The sequence below is a fragment of the Melanotaenia boesemani genome, chromosome 14 (assembly GCF_017639745.1).
Source record: "Melanotaenia boesemani isolate fMelBoe1 chromosome 14, fMelBoe1.pri, whole genome shotgun sequence".
NCBI classification, from domain to species: Eukaryota; Metazoa; Chordata; class Actinopteri; order Atheriniformes; family Melanotaeniidae; genus Melanotaenia; species Melanotaenia boesemani.
This window is the reverse complement of record NC_055695.1, coordinates 28,980,021-28,999,446: the sequence shown is the minus strand read 5'-3', so window position 1 is coordinate 28,999,446 and position 19,426 is coordinate 28,980,021. Positions and strand designations below refer to the sequence as shown.

Sequence of the window (19,426 nt, the reverse complement as noted above, 5' to 3'; positions counted from 1 at the left end):
AAAACAAGGCCGTCAATGAAATAATTTTATCATCGTCATTGTTGACGAAAACAACACTGAATGAGATGAAGGAAAGTGAAAGCCTACGCTGATACCCACCTCATCCAGGAAGGCTCGGGTCAGAGAAGTTCTCTTATCCAGAGCTACAGCCACTCTGGAGGCGGTGCAGTAGCGACGGAACCAGGCCCACTTGTGCGTCTCAGCGCAGCAGGGTAAAGTATCAAGCTCAAGGTCACAAGCAAGTGCAACCAAGACCTGGACCAAAGTATCAAAATTAGCCCCCAAGATTAAATCATTTATGAATGAAAGCTAAATAAATAAATGTTACAAAAAAAATCTAATTCCTTATTGAACATTGCATTGAAATGATCAATAATTGCAGACTTACTTTGAAAAATGGACTATGAAGCAGCTGCTTCCCTCCTCTGACGATGGGGTCCTCGTACTCATACTGCCTCTGGAGAGCCTCGGGAAGCCCTTTTACAAGAGCAGCCAGAGCGCTGCCCGTGAAACTCTGAAAGAACACAGTTTATCAATCACAGCCCTGTTCCAACCTTTAATGTCCACTTCTGACATTTTTTACTGTCAAACGAGTACAGAGAGCTTAACAGATAACTGGAATAAAGTAGATGTAGAATAAAGCTAAAAAAAAAATCACAGAAATGTCTGACAAAGTCAGCTGCAGACTTTTTAACTTCTTGCCACATTTATTGACTTTATTGTTGTATTCTTCACAAAAGAACAGCTGATTTTGAATGTGTTAGCTAAACTGTGGCGAACATTCATTTAAAGCCACATCAAAATATATGTTGTAAGCAAATCCCTGTATTTTCTATAAATTACAAATAAAAAATGCATAAAAATCTATCACGTAAAACTCATGCACTACAGTTTCCTTTAAAGGTAGAAATTATTGAGCCCAAACTCCCAGCTAGCATACAGCTCACAACATATACTGACGTTGCACTCCTAAGTATCGTGTTAGTGTCACACAATACTTACAATAGAGCGAGCATCGCCTTCACTGTCCCCCAGCAGCCTGTTAATATTGATGGACTGACCGTACTCTGTGGTCAGAAGCTTTCGTAGCCTCTGCAGAGCCCACATCCTGTGTCCAGCAGCTAGAAATTACAAACAAAACAGCACAAATATCTCAAAGAAATTTATCTGTTTCAGGTGCATTTGTATATTGGTGTATATTTTAGTTTTATGTGCTTTTTCATGGACAATGTTAAAGAACAGTGATGGGAAATGTAGATTATCAGGCCATACCTAGTGCACTAAGCTGGGCACAAGCAGCAAGAGAAGCAGCCAGACGGGGCACGATGCTCCTGTTGGAGGCAAAGTTGAGCCGGAAATCCAAGAGGCATGTGACCAAGTCCATGGAGGGGCAGGACAAGATACAGCGATCAGACAGCAAGTCTTTTGGACCTGAGGAAAAAAAATGAAAACAATGGCATTGCATTTATGATCCATTAAGGTCCAGTGAGGAATTTATGTTGTGTGTCACACCGCTCACCAGCTGCAGGCATGATGGGGTAGACAGTGAAGCGCCAGCCCCAACCATTAACTGAACCATCACTGGTAAACTTCCATTTGAGTTCATCTCCTGGGATCCTCAATTCGCTAGACCAGTCGGACCACTCCCGGCCTGAATGGACATCATATATTCAGGATAGTTTAATTTTTAATCTTCTGGCTTGAATTGTATTTTTACAACAATGAGCTTTAGTATCTGCCTCTCATCACCTGATCTGACAGAGACAATCCTGTTGGCTCCATCCATGATTGTTAATGGATCGTGGCGCCTCTCAGTAGAACACTGACGATCAAACTCTATCCTAAGACCCTCAGCACCTATGGGACAAAGTAGAAGATGTTGTTTATACAAGAAATCTTTTGTGTCTTTATTTCTCCCCGAAGTGAGCCCTCTGTGTTTACCTGGGATCTTTACAGTACCACTTGTAGATGTGTCGTCTGTGTATGGATGACTGCTCTCTACAACAACTGGCTGGGAGGACAGACGGCCGCTCTGCGAATCGGTGGCAACGTCCTCCAATTCAGTGACACAGAGTTCTAGCAGCATGTCAGCAACCTGCAGCCGCCGAAGCACAAAGATGATGGACGTAAACAAACTGCAGGCCTAACAACTACTCATTTTAAAAGTCAACTCATTTTTCTTTGGTACAAGAGGAGAGTTATGTTTCACTGTAGAGACATGGAACTAATGTGTACAGGGCTGTTTTTGCTGGAGTTTGCACCTATAATGGAGACAGCAGACCGGAGCAGATGCTGGCAACAGCAATGGAAGCATTACAGTATTTGCTTCACTTAAAGTCATGCACATCATGTGAGATGAAGCTAGCTTAACTCTGTCTACTAGCATGATGAGGACTCACTACACTGTCATGAAAATGTTGTGCTTCAGTAGCAAAAATGCCAGTCAGAAAGAAAATGGAAAATTACTGGTTTTGTTGTAGCTAAACACTGGTGTCCAGAGCCCAGAAACATACATTTAAAAATTATAATTATGAGGAAAAAAAGGAAAGAAAGAAATAATGTGTTTAGTTGCTGGCATGTGATTGGCTGATTAGATGTTTGTGTTAACAAGCAAATGAACTGGCGGACCTGGTAAAGTAGCTCTAGAGCGTATTCATCTATCAGGGATTACAGACCTACCTGTGGATAAGCTGTGCCCATGCCAGAGAGCACAGCAGATAGCACCTCCTTCCCTTTTTCCCCAGAGCGACAAGACACTGCCAGCTTCAGCAGGTCCACCATTATTCGAGTATCATCAGGCACAAGCAGACTTGTGAATTCATCCAGATACTGAGGCTCTGGACCAACCACTTTACTCTGGCTCTCAGAGTCCTGTGAAGTACATCAAACAAAAAGGTTGAGTAATGGCTGGGGGAAAATGGCTCATTATCAGACACACATGCTCCATCTATCATTAGACTAACTTCTTTTGTCTTTGTCATGGTCTCGGCTATGATGCTGGCTGCTCCTGGGTCATCTGTGACGGGGATGAAAGGACGCGAGGAGGCTCCGCAGGCAGAGGGAGTCACAGCTGATGAGGGGGTAATGGCATCTTCTGATGAGGGGATCTGATCACACACATACACACATTATTCACTGCCCACATTAACAAACCTACGCTTACATGTACTGGATGAAATTACTTCCCTCTTTTTCCCTTTCAAACCAATATTAGTCACCCATATAACACCTTAATGATTGTTTGTCATAGTCTTAAAACTCACTTTGGTCAAAATAAACTAAACTCACTAGTTTCAACAAACCAAATTGAAGATGGGGAAATTTAAGAAATGTCGTTAAAGCTCAAAGACTGGACTACACGGAGCGTTTCTGACCTCCCCCTTCTTGTCTTGCCAAGGATTAGGGCTGACCGCTTCTTCAGTTTCAGGAGGGACAGGAGGACATTCTTCATCACTGACACAGGATGATGAAGACGAGGAATCCAACGGGGGAATAGGTGAGCTGGATGGACACTCTGCAGGCAGAATCATGCTGGCTGGCATCAAAGCCCCGACCACTGCGTCCCTGTGGCAACACAAACGTTTCAACAATAATACCGACAAATAAAAAGGAGTGAGAATTATCATATTTAGAGGACTCTGATCATTTCGTCTGACTGTCCAACTCTCCCAGCTGAAGGAACTGTACTGTAAGTTAACAGAATAGCAAACCCTGCAGACAGCATACCTTGCATACATGATTTGAAGGGCTGACAGTACATGAGACAGAGCCTGCTGTTTGGCCAGGTTTCCATCCAGACTGAGGAGAATTTTGGCCAGAGAAGGTCGATTTGGCTTCACGCTGCTCTGCCCGTTCATTTTGTTGCTGGCCGACGATGAGTCACTGTCTGCTTGGACACCTGCAGAGTGCATCACCAGAACGATGAGACACGCAAACAGTCATGTAAATCTTCACAACAATTCCAGCTTCTAGTTTTGGGCCTGCAACTTGTACCACCTGTTGGGAAAAACTGTTTTTTTTTCCCAGCAGTTCCTTTCTTCAACCTGCCAAAAGTCCACCACAGGAAACAGGTGCTAAATAAATTACCTGGGAAGAAATTTTACCCACAAAAACATGAGGTCATGAGGTAACTTCCAAGTTTAGACTTGTAGCATTGAGTATTTCTGATTGGTCGAGTGTTGACAGCAAGAATAAACAGGAAAAGTGAGTAATGAAACCAGCTTTAAAACGTTTTCCACCCATACTTCAAAATGACCTTCCCTCGTTTCCTCTGGAAGTGACTGCACCATATTCTAGCAGCACTGTGGTTTTGTTTGGACCTAGATTAGTCCTTATTTTTCACTGGAAGGGGTTTCAGAGGCAGAATAAATAATTTGCCCAACTTTACAAGTCCATTCTAATCAAGAAAAAAAAAATCATGTATTTCTGTTGTATTAACACCAAATCTATTCCTCAAACTCCTGCAAATAATTTCTATTTATTATTTCCTTTGTAAGCTCACTTTCACACCTAACAGTTCACAAGTCTTGGTACAGTTCAGTTGGGGTTTGCAACATTCTTTTGTTTGCTTTCATACTGCACTCAGTCAAATGAACAGAACCTTTTAAATAACGTATTCCCCTCCCCAACTGATTAACGCAGGACAACTTTTTTTCCACCACATCAGTCGTAGTCCGCTTCCCTCATTTGATTCACTTGACGCAAACAGAGGCCTACATTTTTAGGTAAACCAGTTTGCTCAAAACCACTATCTCTGGTGTCATAAAACTATATGTAACCAAGCCTAACATCAAACAAGGCATTACCGTTTGGTTAAAAAGCATCTAATGACTGAATAGCCCCCCCTTGAGGAGAAGATGCCTCACTTACAGGGTATCTTTCCTACCTATCAAGGAAGCACAGCTCCATCCTTCACACTCTTTCCCAAACACCCTCACAAGGAAAGATGCCAGTGAGGGTAGAGAGAGGGACTTGTTAATTTGAAAATTGCACCCGCCCAAACTGTGTATGAAGAGGATTACCTAGGTATGACGCCCCAAGGGAGTCTCTTGCTGTTTGGAAGAGGACTGGCTCATGAACTGAAGGAGTTGTCACATCCACAGTGGTCCAGGCCACGCTGTGAGAGGAGCCACATGCCACCCGAGTGATCTTCTGACCCTCTAGACCCTGAACCAGGGTAGGTTTCCTGTTAACTGTGGTGGTCCCATTTCCCTGCTGTCCATGATCATTGTCACCCCATGCATACACCTGAGGAACAATGACAATGTTTGCAAGCATGTGTTTAATAAACAAAAGGTTTTCATCACCTCATTCATTTCTCACATTTAGACACACAGCTGAACTGTGCTTCAGGACTCAAACTTAAAAGTTCATCTCACTATAACAAGTGATCTGTTAACATCCACTTTCCTCTGAGGAAAGGTATTAAACAAGGTGCAGTTAGCGGCAAAGATAAATGCTTGGTTCTGATTTTGAGGAGGTTGGAGCGAACCTGTCCCGTGTCTGTGACTGCCAGACAGTGTAGTGCTCCAACAGCAACATGGACGATCTTTTTCCCTCTCAGTCCCTCCACCATCTGAGGCTTTCGCACGTGGACATCGGTGCCATGGCCCAATCGGAAATAGTCACCTTTGCCCCTGTTTGGAAACGCAAAATTAGTGGAAAGCCTGAGGGCCAACAACTGACTGTTAAAAAAAGCATCTTTTGTCAATCTTACCAGGTCCACACCACTCCAGATTTAGTCAGAGCCAGGGAAAACTGTGCTCCACACTCAATTTGGCAGACGCCTTGCCCGTTTAGCCTCTCTATGTTCTGGGGAATGTTGCAGCCCTCACTGCCTCCACGACCAAGCTTCCCAAAATCTCCATCACCCCAGGAGAACACCAATCCTGAGAAAAATAATAAACAAAGGTAGTAAAACTGTAGAGGTCAGAACAAAACATGTTTCCAGGAAACCATTTTAAAGGTTGAGTTATTGGCTTTTGTGTAGTTTCCATGGTAATAAAACTCTGTTCTGGTTATAGTCGAGGTTTGACCAAAAAAGAAAGAAAAAAAACATTAATCTGCATCAAAACACTGATCTTAGATCATTTTGGTCGGAAAGCCCACAGGATGCAAAGAAGTGCACCAACAGAAATACCTTCATCAGTGAGGGCCAGAGTTTGAGCATCCCTGCTACCACACGCCACCTGGACCACACGGTGCCCCAGAAGAACTTTCACCTAAAAAACCGGATCAATCCGACAATCAAATCAGATATGATGCACTGCAGGTTCACACACTATGGTTCATGCAAACTAAGTTCTAAAAGCAGTGGAATTAAGTAAGAGGGTGAAAATATTTCACTCTCTTTAGAGCAGCTGCACATACCAGTTTGGGCCTCAGTTGAGTGGTGTTGTCCCCGTGTCCGAGGCGGCCATATTCACCCAACCCCCAGCTGTACAGCTCCCCACTGGAAGTGATGGCAGCGCTGTGAGAGCTGCCACAGGCGATGTCACGGATACGCTTGGTCTTCAACGCCTCGATCAGCCGGGGCTTATCACAGTTCCTGAAGAAAATATACGTTTATTAAGCATTATTAGTCGCTGAATATGAAACAGCTTACCATCAAACATTTTTTGAAAATGTTGTATCAGAAAACTTTTATTGAATCCTTCAGGACAATGATTAGTAAAATTAATATTCAGACTTTAGGGCTTAAATAGTCAATTTGTACTGCTTTAGAGTTTGGAGCTGCAAAAAAGACTTTTTTATTATCCTTTTTTTTACCTTTACTCAACACTATCCTGCCCAAAATCCACAATGGAGTAATGATAGTTATAAACAGCCTCTAATGTTTAAAAAAAAACAACAACACACATTCTACTGAAGTGTCCCAGTTTGCCATCATCTCCCTCGCCCCAGGAAAAGACCTTCCCATCCACGGTCAGGGCCATGGCGTGGCGCCCACCAGAGTGCACAGCCACCTTCTTTACCACGTAGTTGCTGAGTGCTGTGATCTGACGGGGGATTGGGATGGTCCCACTGGAGAGACCCAGACCTAACCTGCCATTGGTGGCCTCTCCACATGCATAAATCTTCCCCTCCACAGTTACTGCAAAAAAAAAAAAGGTAATAAGGATTCATCAGTTACAGACTGAATGTATTATAATGCCTGAGAGCATTCACATTTAAAAGCATTTTCCTAACTCACCTGCAAAGAGGCTTTTGGAGCCACCAGCTACTTGCACCACATTGAGAGCAGAAAGCGTTTCAGAAAAAGAGGGAACCTTGATCTGTAAAGAGTTCGTAGAAAATTTACTTTCAAAACGTCAGCTTTTCCAACACTAACACAGCCCAGCATTTCATCACGTGTGACTACGTGCACGCTGAGAAAATAGCTACTATTTTATCCAGAAAATAAATCAAGTCACCGAACTTTAGGTTTTACCGACTGTAACGCTGTAACACCCAAATGTTCGTTAAATGATATTTCTTTACTAAATACGGTATTATGCACCACTTTGAAACGTTCCACTCAAAAATGTAAATATTTCCTTTTATTATTACCATTATTATTGTGTTTAATATCCTAACACAAAGCAAAGCAATCAGCTCCCAAAATTAAAAAATATCTTGAAACATATTTATCAATGCATATGTAATAAAAAAAGTGTGTAAATTACTTTTCTTATAGTCCACCATCAGTTTTCAAGCTTTAAAGAACAGAATGGCAGAAAAGCATCCAAACCTTTACATACTAGAGTAAATAATTGTTACATTAGCAAACTGCACCTTAGAGCCTTTGAGTCCTCCCAGCTGGTCTTTGTCATTCAGTCCCCAGACAAACACTTTGGTCCTGATGGTGGCGGATGACTCCAATCCTGATGACTTCTTCCGAGCAAGACTGAAAATTTATTAATAATTATAAAGATGCACAAAGCGACCAAAGACGTCAATTTATTTAGACTTTTATGTGTTAACTGTATGAAAATCAACAGTATTTCATTTGGACATATCTTTATAGTTCTCTTCATAAATGGAAACAGATCAAACAATCTACAGATAAGCAAAAACTTTTCTGTCTTCGTGGCCATTAAGCCAGAGAAAAATCTGCTTAGATATGAGAACCATGTCCTACAGCCTACAGTTTACTAATTCCAGGGTTGATGGCAAAAAAAAAAAAAAAAAAAAAATCCAGAGCCTGAACATTTTTAGGTATTCCTCAATAGATGCCTCTATAACTATATCAAATTTCAGCACAGTATTATTGCACAGAACACATTACACCTGTTTTCCACGGTAACATCCTGTTGAATCCACGACTGTTTCTATATTTAAAACGTTTTATTCTAAAATGCTTAAAGGAAAAATTTACACTTAAAATGTGCAAGAGATTATTCTAAAAACCACCATGTTAACCGCTGACCTGTCCTTTGGCAGAGCCAGATTAGTGGTTATGAAACAGCAATATGTATATAAAAAAGATGGTAATAGCAATACTCCATGTGACTACAACATGGTCCTCACACATGTAATGCTTTTAATATCCAAAATAAAGTTTTCTAAGCTGTTATTGACAACATGAATATACTACTGTACCCTGTGCTGGAGTGCCCATGTTAAGTATCTGTGCTGCGGGGCGGCTCAAAGGCTTCATTTCTTATGCAGAGTCAGGCTGTTTGGGGTCCGGCCTGATATCCTGCTCATTTTCTATAATGCTGGTCTTGGTAGCATCAATAGATACAGTATGGCTGCATTTGGCACATTAACAGCTCAGTCTAAATCTAGATTCACAAATATAGTGAAAATAATCAGTAACCAGTACAGACCCAGCGGACAAGGCCTGCCCATTCACAAGTTTGGCCCTCCAATTAAGGCTTTTTCATTTTAATTTCTATACTTTTCAATATCATTTTCATTTACAATTATTTAACAGTTATTTTTACAGTGATACTAAATTATCAAAAGCAGGATCAGTTCCCATATGTGCTTTTTGCATTAAGAAAACTTTTCTCTCAAGATGTTTGCAAGTTGTGTGTGTTTGTATATTTAATCTATTTGTGTGTAATCAAATCCCGCAATAACTTAAAGAACATAATGCGTTCTGTAAGTTATTGTGATATTTGGTGTGAAGTCATTAAGTAGCATCAGTGAAGTAGCAGCAGACTGATAGCTTTGGACAACGGACATACGAAAGCGGTCGAATGATAACGTGAAGAAAGGAACGTGTCAGGTGTTACGCAGCAAGAATCAACCACTTCCAGCAGTTTGAATGATTCCAGCAATGTGACAAGACCTAGCAAGTAACCATAGCAACCACAGGAGCATGTGTCCCAGCTTTTCCTCTTCCTCTGGAGCATCGTCTGTAGCTGGATTAAACTCAGTCCGACTCAACCTTACTAAGTGAAGTAAGTCGCAATTACATGTTTAGTATGTCTGTTTTGTTTGTGTGCTGCAGATGTTTCCTGATGTCTTTTGGTTGAGCTCTAGTTGCCTTTCTCTAAAACAAACATAAGTAAACTCGTGCAGGTTAGTAACTTACTAAGTGTCCCACCATGGTTCCTCTTTGGCTGGGATGTGGAAGTTTGCTGAGTGGCTAGAGCATGATGGAAACATCTGGGTTGTGCTGAGTGTTTGTGTTGTTTTCTGTAAAACTGGATCCATGGATCTGAAAGTCTCTCACATAATGTTGCCGTTTAGGTTTTCTGATTAACTGATCTCGACCTTTGACAGTCTGTCATTTAATTATAGAGACAAATTACTGGTTGAAATGACTAGACTGACTTTGTTATTCAGAAATTTATTGTTCTATTTTCTGTTAAATTTGTCCAGTAACATCTGATATCTGCTGGATCCGATTTTAAGTGTTTTTATCCCACAATAGTAGATGGAAATTTATCTTTTTTGTATTCTTTATCTAATCTGCTTCTAAATTGGTCAAATATTGAATTATTAAACTGGAATTTTTCCTCTTAAAAAGTGAAAAATCATTTGATAATGGGGCCAGCCCACAGCGATAAATTGTCCTCTCTGGTACTTTGTCCTGGTGCCGGGACTGAACCAGTAGCTGTTCTGTACTGGGAGGCCTCAGTACAATCAAGCCAGCAACGGATACAAGCTGATGTTAGATAGAGGAACATCAATCACTGATCAATATATCCGATTTGACTTCTATCAAGTCTGACAAAGGCTTAAATTGCAACATGTCTGACAATTAAGTTTAACCATCACTCATTTACAGAATTATAGGTCTATAGCAGCAGTGATGAACTTCTATAGTTTGTTCTACATCAACACTGAAAAATATCTTTGGATGCTTGTTTTTCCAAATTTAAAATCTGATGACCACTTAAGTTGTAATAATCAGCTAATTATTTACTAAAATCTAGGCCTTAAAAAAGATTTGAAAAAAAATCTCATTTGTGCCACCCTTTTCCTGGTCAGTGCCCATGCCTGGCCCCCTCATCAAAACTTTTCTAGACCTGCCCCTGCGTATAAATCCTATTACCTGTCAGCCACCTGGTTAGAGAAGGGTCCTGCTCCAATTTGTAATTAAGAACTTGTTAATTATTTATCTTCAGCTCATTCATGGCTCCTAAAGGGTAAACCTGTCTATCCAACGTCTGCACAGCACCAATGATTTAGAGAAGACACTCCTTGTTTAATCTTGCCACTCGCTAGATATCTGGACCTGATCCATCTGGCTGTATTATGAGCAGCAGAGTTTACAGCTGAGTCACCAGCAAACCTCAGCTAAAAATTAAGATGATATAAAAATTTAAATTTAATTTAACTACAGCTGCTAGTTTCCTCCAGAATAAAAAACAAACAAGAGATGATGCTGGGGCAGAAAAGCCAATCAGCTGATCACAGACAGTCTTGATTCAAGGAGCAACTGGAGAAGGAGGAGATGAGGCAGTGGCGACGAGTGCGACGTCCACGGTATGTCTGAGGTGACTGTAGCACCTGGCAAACGGTCACGTGTAAAGCTCACACAGCCACTTTATGGACGGTGTTCGACTCATGCCAGGACAAAACTTTTTTCCTCTTGTGTTGATATCAATTTTAGAAAGCATAATGTGCAGAAGCAGGTATCCAGTCTTTTTAATCTTCTGCACCAGCTCCCGTATGGCTTGCCATAAATGCCCCTTATAGACTAATTTGGAGCTGACGTTAGTTTCATCACTTGCAGTTGCAAAGCCAAACTGGTTGCTGACAACAGCAAAGGGAAAGCGTGTGGAGAAACAATAGCTGTTAAACGATGGCTATGGTTGAGAGCAAGAGGTCTCCTTTCAGCTGTCGACGATTTTTTTTTTTCTTGCACGCATGTATTCTGCTTTTTTTTCCTCCCATTACCAACTGCTACACGCTGGAATTCTGGCACGGTGTCGGATTCCCATCAACCCTGTAATTAATTTATCAAACTGGTAAAATCAAGACTGAAATACAAACGTGTTGAAAAAATGGCTTTCCTCATCTGTTCCAGGACTAAATGTCTTGATGTTTCAGATATTCCACAGTGGTTCCTTGGCTTTGTCTCACCTCCCAGCTGCAGCTTTTTCATCATCCTCTTCTTCATTGTCAGATGCCAGGAAAGGGACAGTGGCCAGGTCTTCATCCTCTGCTCGGATGCGTCCTACAATGCCGAGCCCGTGAATCTTGCAGTCTATACCAGAGCTGCGGCACTGCTTGATTGCAATTTCAATGTATCTGTGAAACTGAGGCAGAAGACATTGTTAAACCTCACTTCACCACACATAAGAATGAAAAATTTCAGTTCAATGTTAAACCTCACCAACCTCAGTACAATCAGTAAGGAGGAGGACGGTGGTGTCCGTGGGATTTATGTTGATTGTCTTGAGCTCAATTAAGTTATTCAAAGAGTTTCCACCTGTTAAAAAATAATGTAAAAAAAAAAAAAAACCTCATGCTTATGCATAAATGTCCATAGAGATAAGAAGAAAGGGCAAAAATATCACTAACAATATATATTTTCAAAAAAGAAAAACTAGATCAATTTACTCACCTGACACCACCACGAGTGAGGGCATGTAGCTGCTGTCTGCCGGGTCTACAATCATCTTCAGTCTGTGCACAAGAACGTCAGGAAAAAGCTCGAGACGAATCCAGTGCTGCAGAGAAAACAGCAAACCGTGTCTGGTTAGTCTGTCACCTAACCTTAAACTAAACTAAACAAAATGAATGTGCAACTCCATCTCCTACCTTTCCCTGTGAGCCAGAAGACTGCCAGCACTGATCGCTGCAGTCAGTAAGGCGAGAGGCCTGGTTAACAGAAGACGACACATTGAGGCTCTTCACAGCGCGAGACCAATCGTCGATCAGCATCCCACGCTGGCTGTTATGATGCTTCTTCAGCTGCTTCCCTGAACGGCCACAAAAAGCTGGAGACTGGCCTAGAGGAGGAAGAGGAGCACAGCGGGTTCACAAACTTGCTTGCATTCGTACAAAAACACCACAGAAGCCGCGCTGGTTGCTGTATGACGCACCGGGCTCGTTGATTCTGCCAAAGGAATGTCTAGTGTTGTGTTTACGTGTCTTGAAACAGCTTTCACAGAAGTCAAAGTCATCACAGTTTTTGCATTTGAACCTCGGGCCGTTAATGGGGAACATCTGGCAGCCGTCACACCTGCAGACGGCAAACGGGTTTCAGTTAAAACCAAAGAGGCACAAAGCTGACCATGGAGACAGGAATACTTGGCACATATTTACCTCACTCCAGGATGAACACTGGGCACCAGCTCCATCTCAGACAACAAACCAGTCCAGTGGGACTGCTGAGGAAAGTCTACAATCACATCCTTTCCGTTGGCACTGAAAGCTAAAAGCATAACATTGGTACAGTAGACTGAAGATTTTGGATATTGCAAGAGGTCGTTTAGAAAATCGGGCTTACCCTTTACCACCCCGACACTCCTGTGAGTGACAGAGCCCCATTTATATTTTGGTGTCGTGACTGTTGGCTTCACCCGCACTTTGTCACCGATCTTTATATGAGAAGGAGAACTCTGTGGTGGGAATCCTGGGAAGTGAAGAGAAAATGTAAACCTTCCCAGGCTTTTTCATTTCTTCTTATTAGCAGCTTCACATCACTCTAAAATCCCAAACGCCTACCAAGTAGCTCGATGTGTATGTAGCGAACCCAGTACGTCCCTCCTTTTTGCTGCCAATCACACTGCACGTTTAAGTCATGAAGTCCATCTCTGTCCAGCTTGATCACTTTCCCAACATCTCCATCATACACTTCCTCATACGTTCTGCAGCATTTCACCATCATCCCCACCTGTACGGAAGCAAAGGATCCAGACGACTCACTTTACATTTTCTTTATGTCATTATTCCAAATCTCTAAAGGCTGCTGTTCCTACCTGAATGTTCTCTCTCACATACACAGCATAATCATCGTTGCTTTGGAAATCTGATCTCTTCTTGAACGTCTGGCTTTCAGTCACCACTGCACCTGGAGGCTAATGGAGCAGACAGAAACTAAATAAATAAAACCTTTTATTAAATCGTGTGATAAAGAGGATTTTAACAGATGTGGGACAAGTGACTCAGACTGGGATTATGTGAGAAGTAAAAGGTAAAGGAATGCACCACAGAGAATGTCGGCTCTGCTTCTTCCAGTTCCTCCAGCACCTCCTCGTCAGAGTACTCATCAGAGACGGTGTCAGCGTCTGATAGTTCAGTGACGTGAATGTCTGGATGGTCGAGCAGCCAACTCACCAGAGCCTCGACCCCTGGTGGATGATAGTACGACACATATGCAGAAACAAACTCAACACATTTTTATTTTGTTGTTTTGTTTTTTTTTTTACTGAAAATATACCTGGGACACCAGAAGCGCTGCCTGTAGTACCAGACAATGACTTCAAGGCAAACTCAATGTTTTTCCGTGGGAACCCCATTTCCATAAGTTGGAGGACTATGGGTAATGGAGGCACAGGAGAGGTCTTCTGCTTCTTCTGTTTGGGTGGTCTGACATGCTGTATGGTGACAGGTGTGGTGGCCTCACTGGAGCTGCTCTCCTCAAACAGTGGAGAGGACGGGTGGGCAGACTCCACGGCCAGGTACTGGCATACTGCCAGAGCTGCCGCCTGTACATCGAAACAATGCAGAGATTCTATTCTAGTCATTTAGCAGACGCTGTTATTCAGAGCGACTTAAAGCAAAGACACTTTATCTGATGTGTGCAGTAGTATTCATACTGATGTGACAACAGCTTTCTTAAATAGGGTTTACTCGTGTACCTCCATTTCCAGCCTGTCAAAAATAGCTTTGATTGGGGAGGGCTGAGTGGCAGCAGAGAGCAGCTGCTGCAGGAGGATCAACGGAGGCAGCGGACCTTCAGGAGACAGGTCTCCCACATCAGGAGATGATACCACTGGATCCTCTGCAAAAAGCAAAGAGACAAATATTTTCAAATAATTATCCAAAATTAAATAATTAAAAAAATTTTTAAGCATGGTCTAAACTCTGATAAGCAACACACTGTACAAGGTCCAGAGTATGCAATGCATAAAAGCTAATTCAGCTAAATTTGTCTGTCTCTGCTGTTATCACTTTATTTTCAATAAAATCAGATATTTTCAATGTTTCAATTTCTATTTACTAAACCCATTTCTTATTAAACTGATCTGCAATAACTAACAACATAATACAATATAGGTCTTGTCTACTTCACAACATCTATATCCAGAAAAAGACCCTGGGGTCTTACCACCAGGGTTGGGTCCAATGTCAGCGACTGCAGGCTGGGAGAGGATCTGTCTGAGTTTGTCCTGATGAGAAAGCAAAGCTCGTCCTGCCTTCAGAATATAAAGCCTCAGCTGCTGGCATCGCAGCAAATGAATGTCCACCTGGTCAGCTGGAAACATGACATGTTTGATTAAATCTACTGGACCTCATGTTTGTCTCACAGTATAAACCAAAAACTCCTTCAAATCCTCAAAAGTATTTATTATTTATGGCTATATGAATACACTAAAAGATAGACTTGTGTTGTTTCTCATGTGAGACTATGATTTCGGCAACATTTGTGCTGCTTTGTGCACCTGTTAGTCCTCGGCTCAGAGACTTCTTCATGCGTTGTTTCTCTAGTTTGCTTCCAGCCAGGCTGACCAGCTGCGCCCAAACTGCCAACATGGGCTCAGTGAAGGGGAGGTTCTGCACACTGAAGGACACTGCAGATAGCTGTGGAAAAAATAAAATAAACTTAGTCTGATCATAAAGCAGACTTAGTTTACAGATTGTATGTGCAAATGAGAATATAAACACTCCAGTACCGGTTTGAGATGGCTGAGGAGGCAAACTCTACATGTTCTCATTTCGTGAAACTGGACAGTGATGCGTCCTTTAGGGGTGATGCGTGTCACCGTTCCCTCTCCATACTCCTCATGAATGACCTGCCCACCTAGTCTGAGTCTCCCATCAATCCCACCGATCACTGCCAGCACCGCCATCAGACTGCCCACTCTGGGACCCTCTGAATCAGGGAAATACTCCTCCAAAAAACACTGAAATTAACAATGAGAGGAAAGATGGGATTTTTACAGGATCCACTTGGGTAGGTCCAATTTTATTTACAATAAAGACATAATAAAGGCACCATTCTGATGCAGTAAATCTTACAGTTTCAGATTGGCAGCCTGCCATCACATCTCCAATAGAGCTCAGCTGAGTGTTGATGTAATCATTTATCAAGCTGTTCCACTGGCCAAGAGCGTGCAGAGTACGTAGGACAGCCACAATCTCCTCTGCTAGAGTACTGCTGTGAGTAGCTGTCAGAGACGCCTGTGGTCGGGACTTCCTCCTTCGCATGGAACCCTCTGTGGACACAATCGACCTTTTCATTAAACAGAATACACGCAAAATACCTGATACTCCTCTTAATGTCCATGTCGGTACCTCTGAGAAGCGGCAGATCTGATGAGCAGGTGCTCAGAAGGCTTCCCAGGAAGTTAAACAACTTCTCCACGAGGAACTTCATGTCCTGGGAGCGCTCAGTCTTGTCCCATGAAGGAAGGACCGCCTGCAGGAGACGCAGCGCCAAGATCTGGGAACACACAAGGTGCACAAGACGAGGGGTGAAACTACACAGACAGGCTGCCCATTCCCCAACTCGTGTTTTGTTTTTTAAGTTAAACAGCATAGTGTGATAAAGTAGATTAGTATTACTAATTTCAATTTAACACTGCCAGCTTGTTGAAAATCAATGTAAGATTTTATTGGGTCACATAACTTGTGAATTAAACCTCAAGAGATTCGTTTTTTTATATTTTATATTGGTTTGATGTGGGATCAAGGAAAGCTCCGTGTTTATTTTACTTGGATTTGGTTTCCGAGAGTAAAAAAAAATGGCAAGAGATCTGATTTCATTCATTCATGCTGTCTGGAGGTAGAAAATGATTGCACATCATGGTAATCTACCTGTCTCTGCAGAGTGACAGCATTAAAGGACTGGTGTCCCTCTACAATTCGGATGAGCAGGCCAATCCAAGCAGAGGTGCTGAGGGTGCTGCACATCTGCGGCCTCATGGCAATGCTGCGAATGAAGCCTAGTGTACACCAGCTCCTGTGCTGCTCCCTAGACACCAGCCTGTGGGAGTGACAGCCTACACAAACAAAAACCAGATAAAATGATAGTCAATGACATTTCCTAAAAACAAAAACATGCAGTATGTCTTTTATCAATGTGGTCGGTCGGTTACCGGACTTGTCGTTTGCTCCACTTTCTACGAGCATCCTCAGCAGCCCACACAGAGTGCGTGTAGCGTCCGTTTGCAGAACTTCTGCATAGATCCCAGCTGACAGAGAGAGAGTCTTTAGCAGGTTGACTGTGCTAGTTAGCATCATGGCTGTCGGATGACTGCTCTTCTCCACCAGCTCCCCTTCTTTAAAAAATAAAAAAGACAGATGAAATCTTTCAATCTCACACTTTGCTTGTTGCTGTGATCATTTTGCAGAGGCAGAGCTGTAAACCGACCCGTGTCATCCTCTGTGTCGGAGTCTTCAGTGGTTGGTTGGGCAGCTGGGGGAGGATCTGCAAGTTTAAGGTCATATTTGCCCTCTTTGCCCATCCTGTAGGAGTTAGTGCTGTTTGTATCCCACTGGACTCTGATCCATCCATCCTCACCAAGCTCTCCGATAACCCTACCCAGACCTGGTGCTGGACCATCCTGGAGCATTCATGAGGTTAAATTGTTACAATAGGCTTTCAACTGCTTCAGAACAATCCATGAAATAAACAGGGCGAGTAAAACAAATCAAGGTACCTGATCTCCCCATTTCCAGTCAACGCCCCTCATCACCCTGGTACCAATCTTCATCATGGCAGCCAGTTCTGGACCAGAGGCAGGCAAGGGAGCAGGAGCTGCCTCCTTTCTGGACTCCTCCAGTACTGTGGCGGAGCCTCCGTGTGCACATAAACTGAGGTCCTCCTCACTGCTGTCTGTACTGGGTCCTGGAATAATTAAAACACAAAATGGTAATAAACACATCCACATATTCCCTCCTGCATGTTTGTAACAACTCACCTATGAGTCTGAGTATACTCTGAGTCAGGGCCAAAATGCCAGAATTTAGTAAGAGACTGAGGCTGTTAGAGCCATGTTTCAGGGACAGCATGTGTATCATGGCCAGAAGGAAGCGGGCCTGTGGAATGGTGCCAAGGCTTGGTCCCGCTGGGTTCTCATTGGTGATGGTCTGCAAGGGAACGGGCTGCACACCTGGTTAAGAGAGCAAACAAGCAGCAAGTTTATTTATGTATATTTAGTTTTAAAAACATATTTCACATATGTTCACAGCCCTTACCTAGCTCTTTGAACCGGGCGCTGGCCTCGAGCAGGATGTTGCGAACGTTCTGGATGGCCCAAGAGTACAACTTTCCAAATGTCACCTCCAAAAGCATGCGATTGAAGGGAGGGATCAGATCCACATCTTTCAGGCAGTCAGACAAGGGCTCTCTGAGGAGGAGGGTTGTTAAACTTCAAATATGCAACACTTTTTACACATTTGTACTTGACACATTTTCAAAGAATATGCATCAATGTCTTTGTAGCACAATTAAAGCAGGTGACCTACCCAATGTTGGTCCCCTCCGGTATGACCCTTTGCCATCCACAGAGCATTGCATATTGCACAGATGGTAGGAGGAAGCTTTTGGAGGCCAACTTCAGCATGGTGTCGATGCCTTCCAGCCTCACTTCAGCCCGCTCCAGCTGTGGTAAAGTAAAGTTAACATGAATTTGCTTTAAAGCAAATACATATTTATGTGACAGAACAATGTAAGCAGTGGCCTGACACCTCTGCAGAAAATGACCATTTCATCCCATATTACAATATTGCACTAACTAACCTGCTTGAGAAGACACTTCCTCATCTTTTCCACATCCAGTGGTTCCTCTTTCAGTGCAAACTCCACTATTGTGGCCATAAGACTGGACTGAGAGAAGGCACCTTGAACAGTGTGTTTTAGCCACCGGTATCTCTGGACATTGGCCACAGTGTTTAAAAGTGGCTGCAATTTGTCCTGCTGCAGGATGATAAATGAAATAAGAAAGGAGGAGTTTGGTCAATTTAAACAAGTAGCTGAGATTACTTTCCCACATTTTGGAATGTTTGATAAAATGTGTCTAAAATTGATTTGATGCTCTTGACAACCTTTATGAATTTTGTGACTGTTAATTTACCTTGGCTGTTTTGCCAGTGGGTGATTTCCTGTCCACAGGAGTCGGGCTGATGTGAACATTATCCTCTTCTTCGTTGGTCCCCTCATTCTCCAGCTTTGGCTCTTCTATGTCAGCAGACTCTGACTTTTTAGGCACTAAAATGAGAAAAAAATTTATTTGGTAGACAAGAAAAGTAACCCTTTAACCTGTAGTGGGGTTTAGAGTATCCCACCTCTTTTTTTCCTCCGGTCCCGAATGAGTTTCTGAGTAATCCTCCTCCAACGTGGCTGAGAGCTCAGCAGCTTCATTTTGGACACGATCGACAGGTCATTGCTCACAGCTGGGCGCAGCTCATTAAACAGAAAGCGCAGGCGTTCGATGACGGGGGCACACACTTCTTTATAAGAGCGGCCTTGTTCCTGATGGGTCTATAGTGCAACAAAACAAATATACCTTTAACAACAATATTAACTGCACAATTTCTACTGAGGAGCTCCATTTTTCCAAATTTTTTTTTTTTAATATTTACTTTTTATTGAAGAAATGCAATCTACAATTTGAAAACAGATCCACTTCTCTCACAGTTTTTTTTTTTTTAAATATATAAAAAAAAAGAAAAACAAGTAAATAAAAGTTTACAAACAGGAACAATTGGCATGAGGAGGCACTATTCTAATTCACATCATATCGTTGTTAGTATTCTCTCTATGGCAACGTCAGAACTTTATATAAAGTCTGATCTTGTTGGTTTGACATAT

General features: G+C 42.5%; 1 protein-coding gene across 2 annotated transcripts in view; it reads right to left on the bottom strand.

Annotated features, from left to right (window-relative positions):
* herc2 (HECT and RLD domain containing E3 ubiquitin protein ligase 2) overlaps nt 1-19,426 on the bottom strand; it is a 53,133-nt gene that overhangs the window by 12,138 nt on the left and 21,569 nt on the right. For both annotated transcript variants that reach the window (XM_042006163.1, XM_042006164.1), the window contains exons 30-75: nt 18,901-19,096; nt 18,690-18,823; nt 18,356-18,532; nt 18,082-18,218; nt 17,812-17,963; nt 17,535-17,726; nt 17,274-17,461; nt 16,985-17,177; nt 16,710-16,892; nt 16,429-16,613; nt 15,907-16,054; nt 15,631-15,827; nt 15,285-15,515; nt 15,054-15,192; nt 14,720-14,866; nt 14,250-14,392; nt 13,829-14,096; nt 13,597-13,739; nt 13,368-13,466; nt 13,114-13,282; nt 12,896-13,021; nt 12,712-12,820; nt 12,489-12,628; nt 12,205-12,395; nt 12,008-12,113; nt 11,781-11,872; nt 11,524-11,699; nt 7,774-7,885; nt 7,193-7,274; nt 6,859-7,093; nt 6,370-6,547; nt 6,140-6,221; nt 5,717-5,888; nt 5,492-5,636; nt 5,022-5,247; nt 3,727-3,898; nt 3,375-3,564; nt 2,964-3,107; nt 2,680-2,871; nt 1,942-2,095; nt 1,750-1,857; nt 1,520-1,651; nt 1,273-1,431; nt 1,003-1,121; nt 389-514; nt 100-255 (exon numbers count right to left, since the gene is read on the bottom strand). In XM_042006163.1, coding sequence (XP_041862097.1) covers nt 100-255; nt 389-514; nt 1,003-1,121; nt 1,273-1,431; nt 1,520-1,651; nt 1,750-1,857; nt 1,942-2,095; nt 2,680-2,871; nt 2,964-3,107; nt 3,375-3,564; nt 3,727-3,898; nt 5,022-5,247; nt 5,492-5,636; nt 5,717-5,888; nt 6,140-6,221; nt 6,370-6,547; nt 6,859-7,093; nt 7,193-7,274; nt 7,774-7,885; nt 11,524-11,699; nt 11,781-11,872; nt 12,008-12,113; nt 12,205-12,395; nt 12,489-12,628; nt 12,712-12,820; nt 12,896-13,021; nt 13,114-13,282; nt 13,368-13,466; nt 13,597-13,739; nt 13,829-14,096; nt 14,250-14,392; nt 14,720-14,866; nt 15,054-15,192; nt 15,285-15,515; nt 15,631-15,827; nt 15,907-16,054; nt 16,429-16,613; nt 16,710-16,892; nt 16,985-17,177; nt 17,274-17,461; nt 17,535-17,726; nt 17,812-17,963; nt 18,082-18,218; nt 18,356-18,532; nt 18,690-18,823; nt 18,901-19,096 — 7,245 coding nt within the window. The remainder of the gene's footprint in view (nt 1-99; nt 256-388; nt 515-1,002; nt 1,122-1,272; nt 1,432-1,519; nt 1,652-1,749; nt 1,858-1,941; nt 2,096-2,679; nt 2,872-2,963; nt 3,108-3,374; nt 3,565-3,726; nt 3,899-5,021; nt 5,248-5,491; nt 5,637-5,716; nt 5,889-6,139; nt 6,222-6,369; nt 6,548-6,858; nt 7,094-7,192; nt 7,275-7,773; nt 7,886-11,523; nt 11,700-11,780; nt 11,873-12,007; nt 12,114-12,204; nt 12,396-12,488; nt 12,629-12,711; nt 12,821-12,895; nt 13,022-13,113; nt 13,283-13,367; nt 13,467-13,596; nt 13,740-13,828; nt 14,097-14,249; nt 14,393-14,719; nt 14,867-15,053; nt 15,193-15,284; nt 15,516-15,630; nt 15,828-15,906; nt 16,055-16,428; nt 16,614-16,709; nt 16,893-16,984; nt 17,178-17,273; nt 17,462-17,534; nt 17,727-17,811; nt 17,964-18,081; nt 18,219-18,355; nt 18,533-18,689; nt 18,824-18,900; nt 19,097-19,426) is intronic.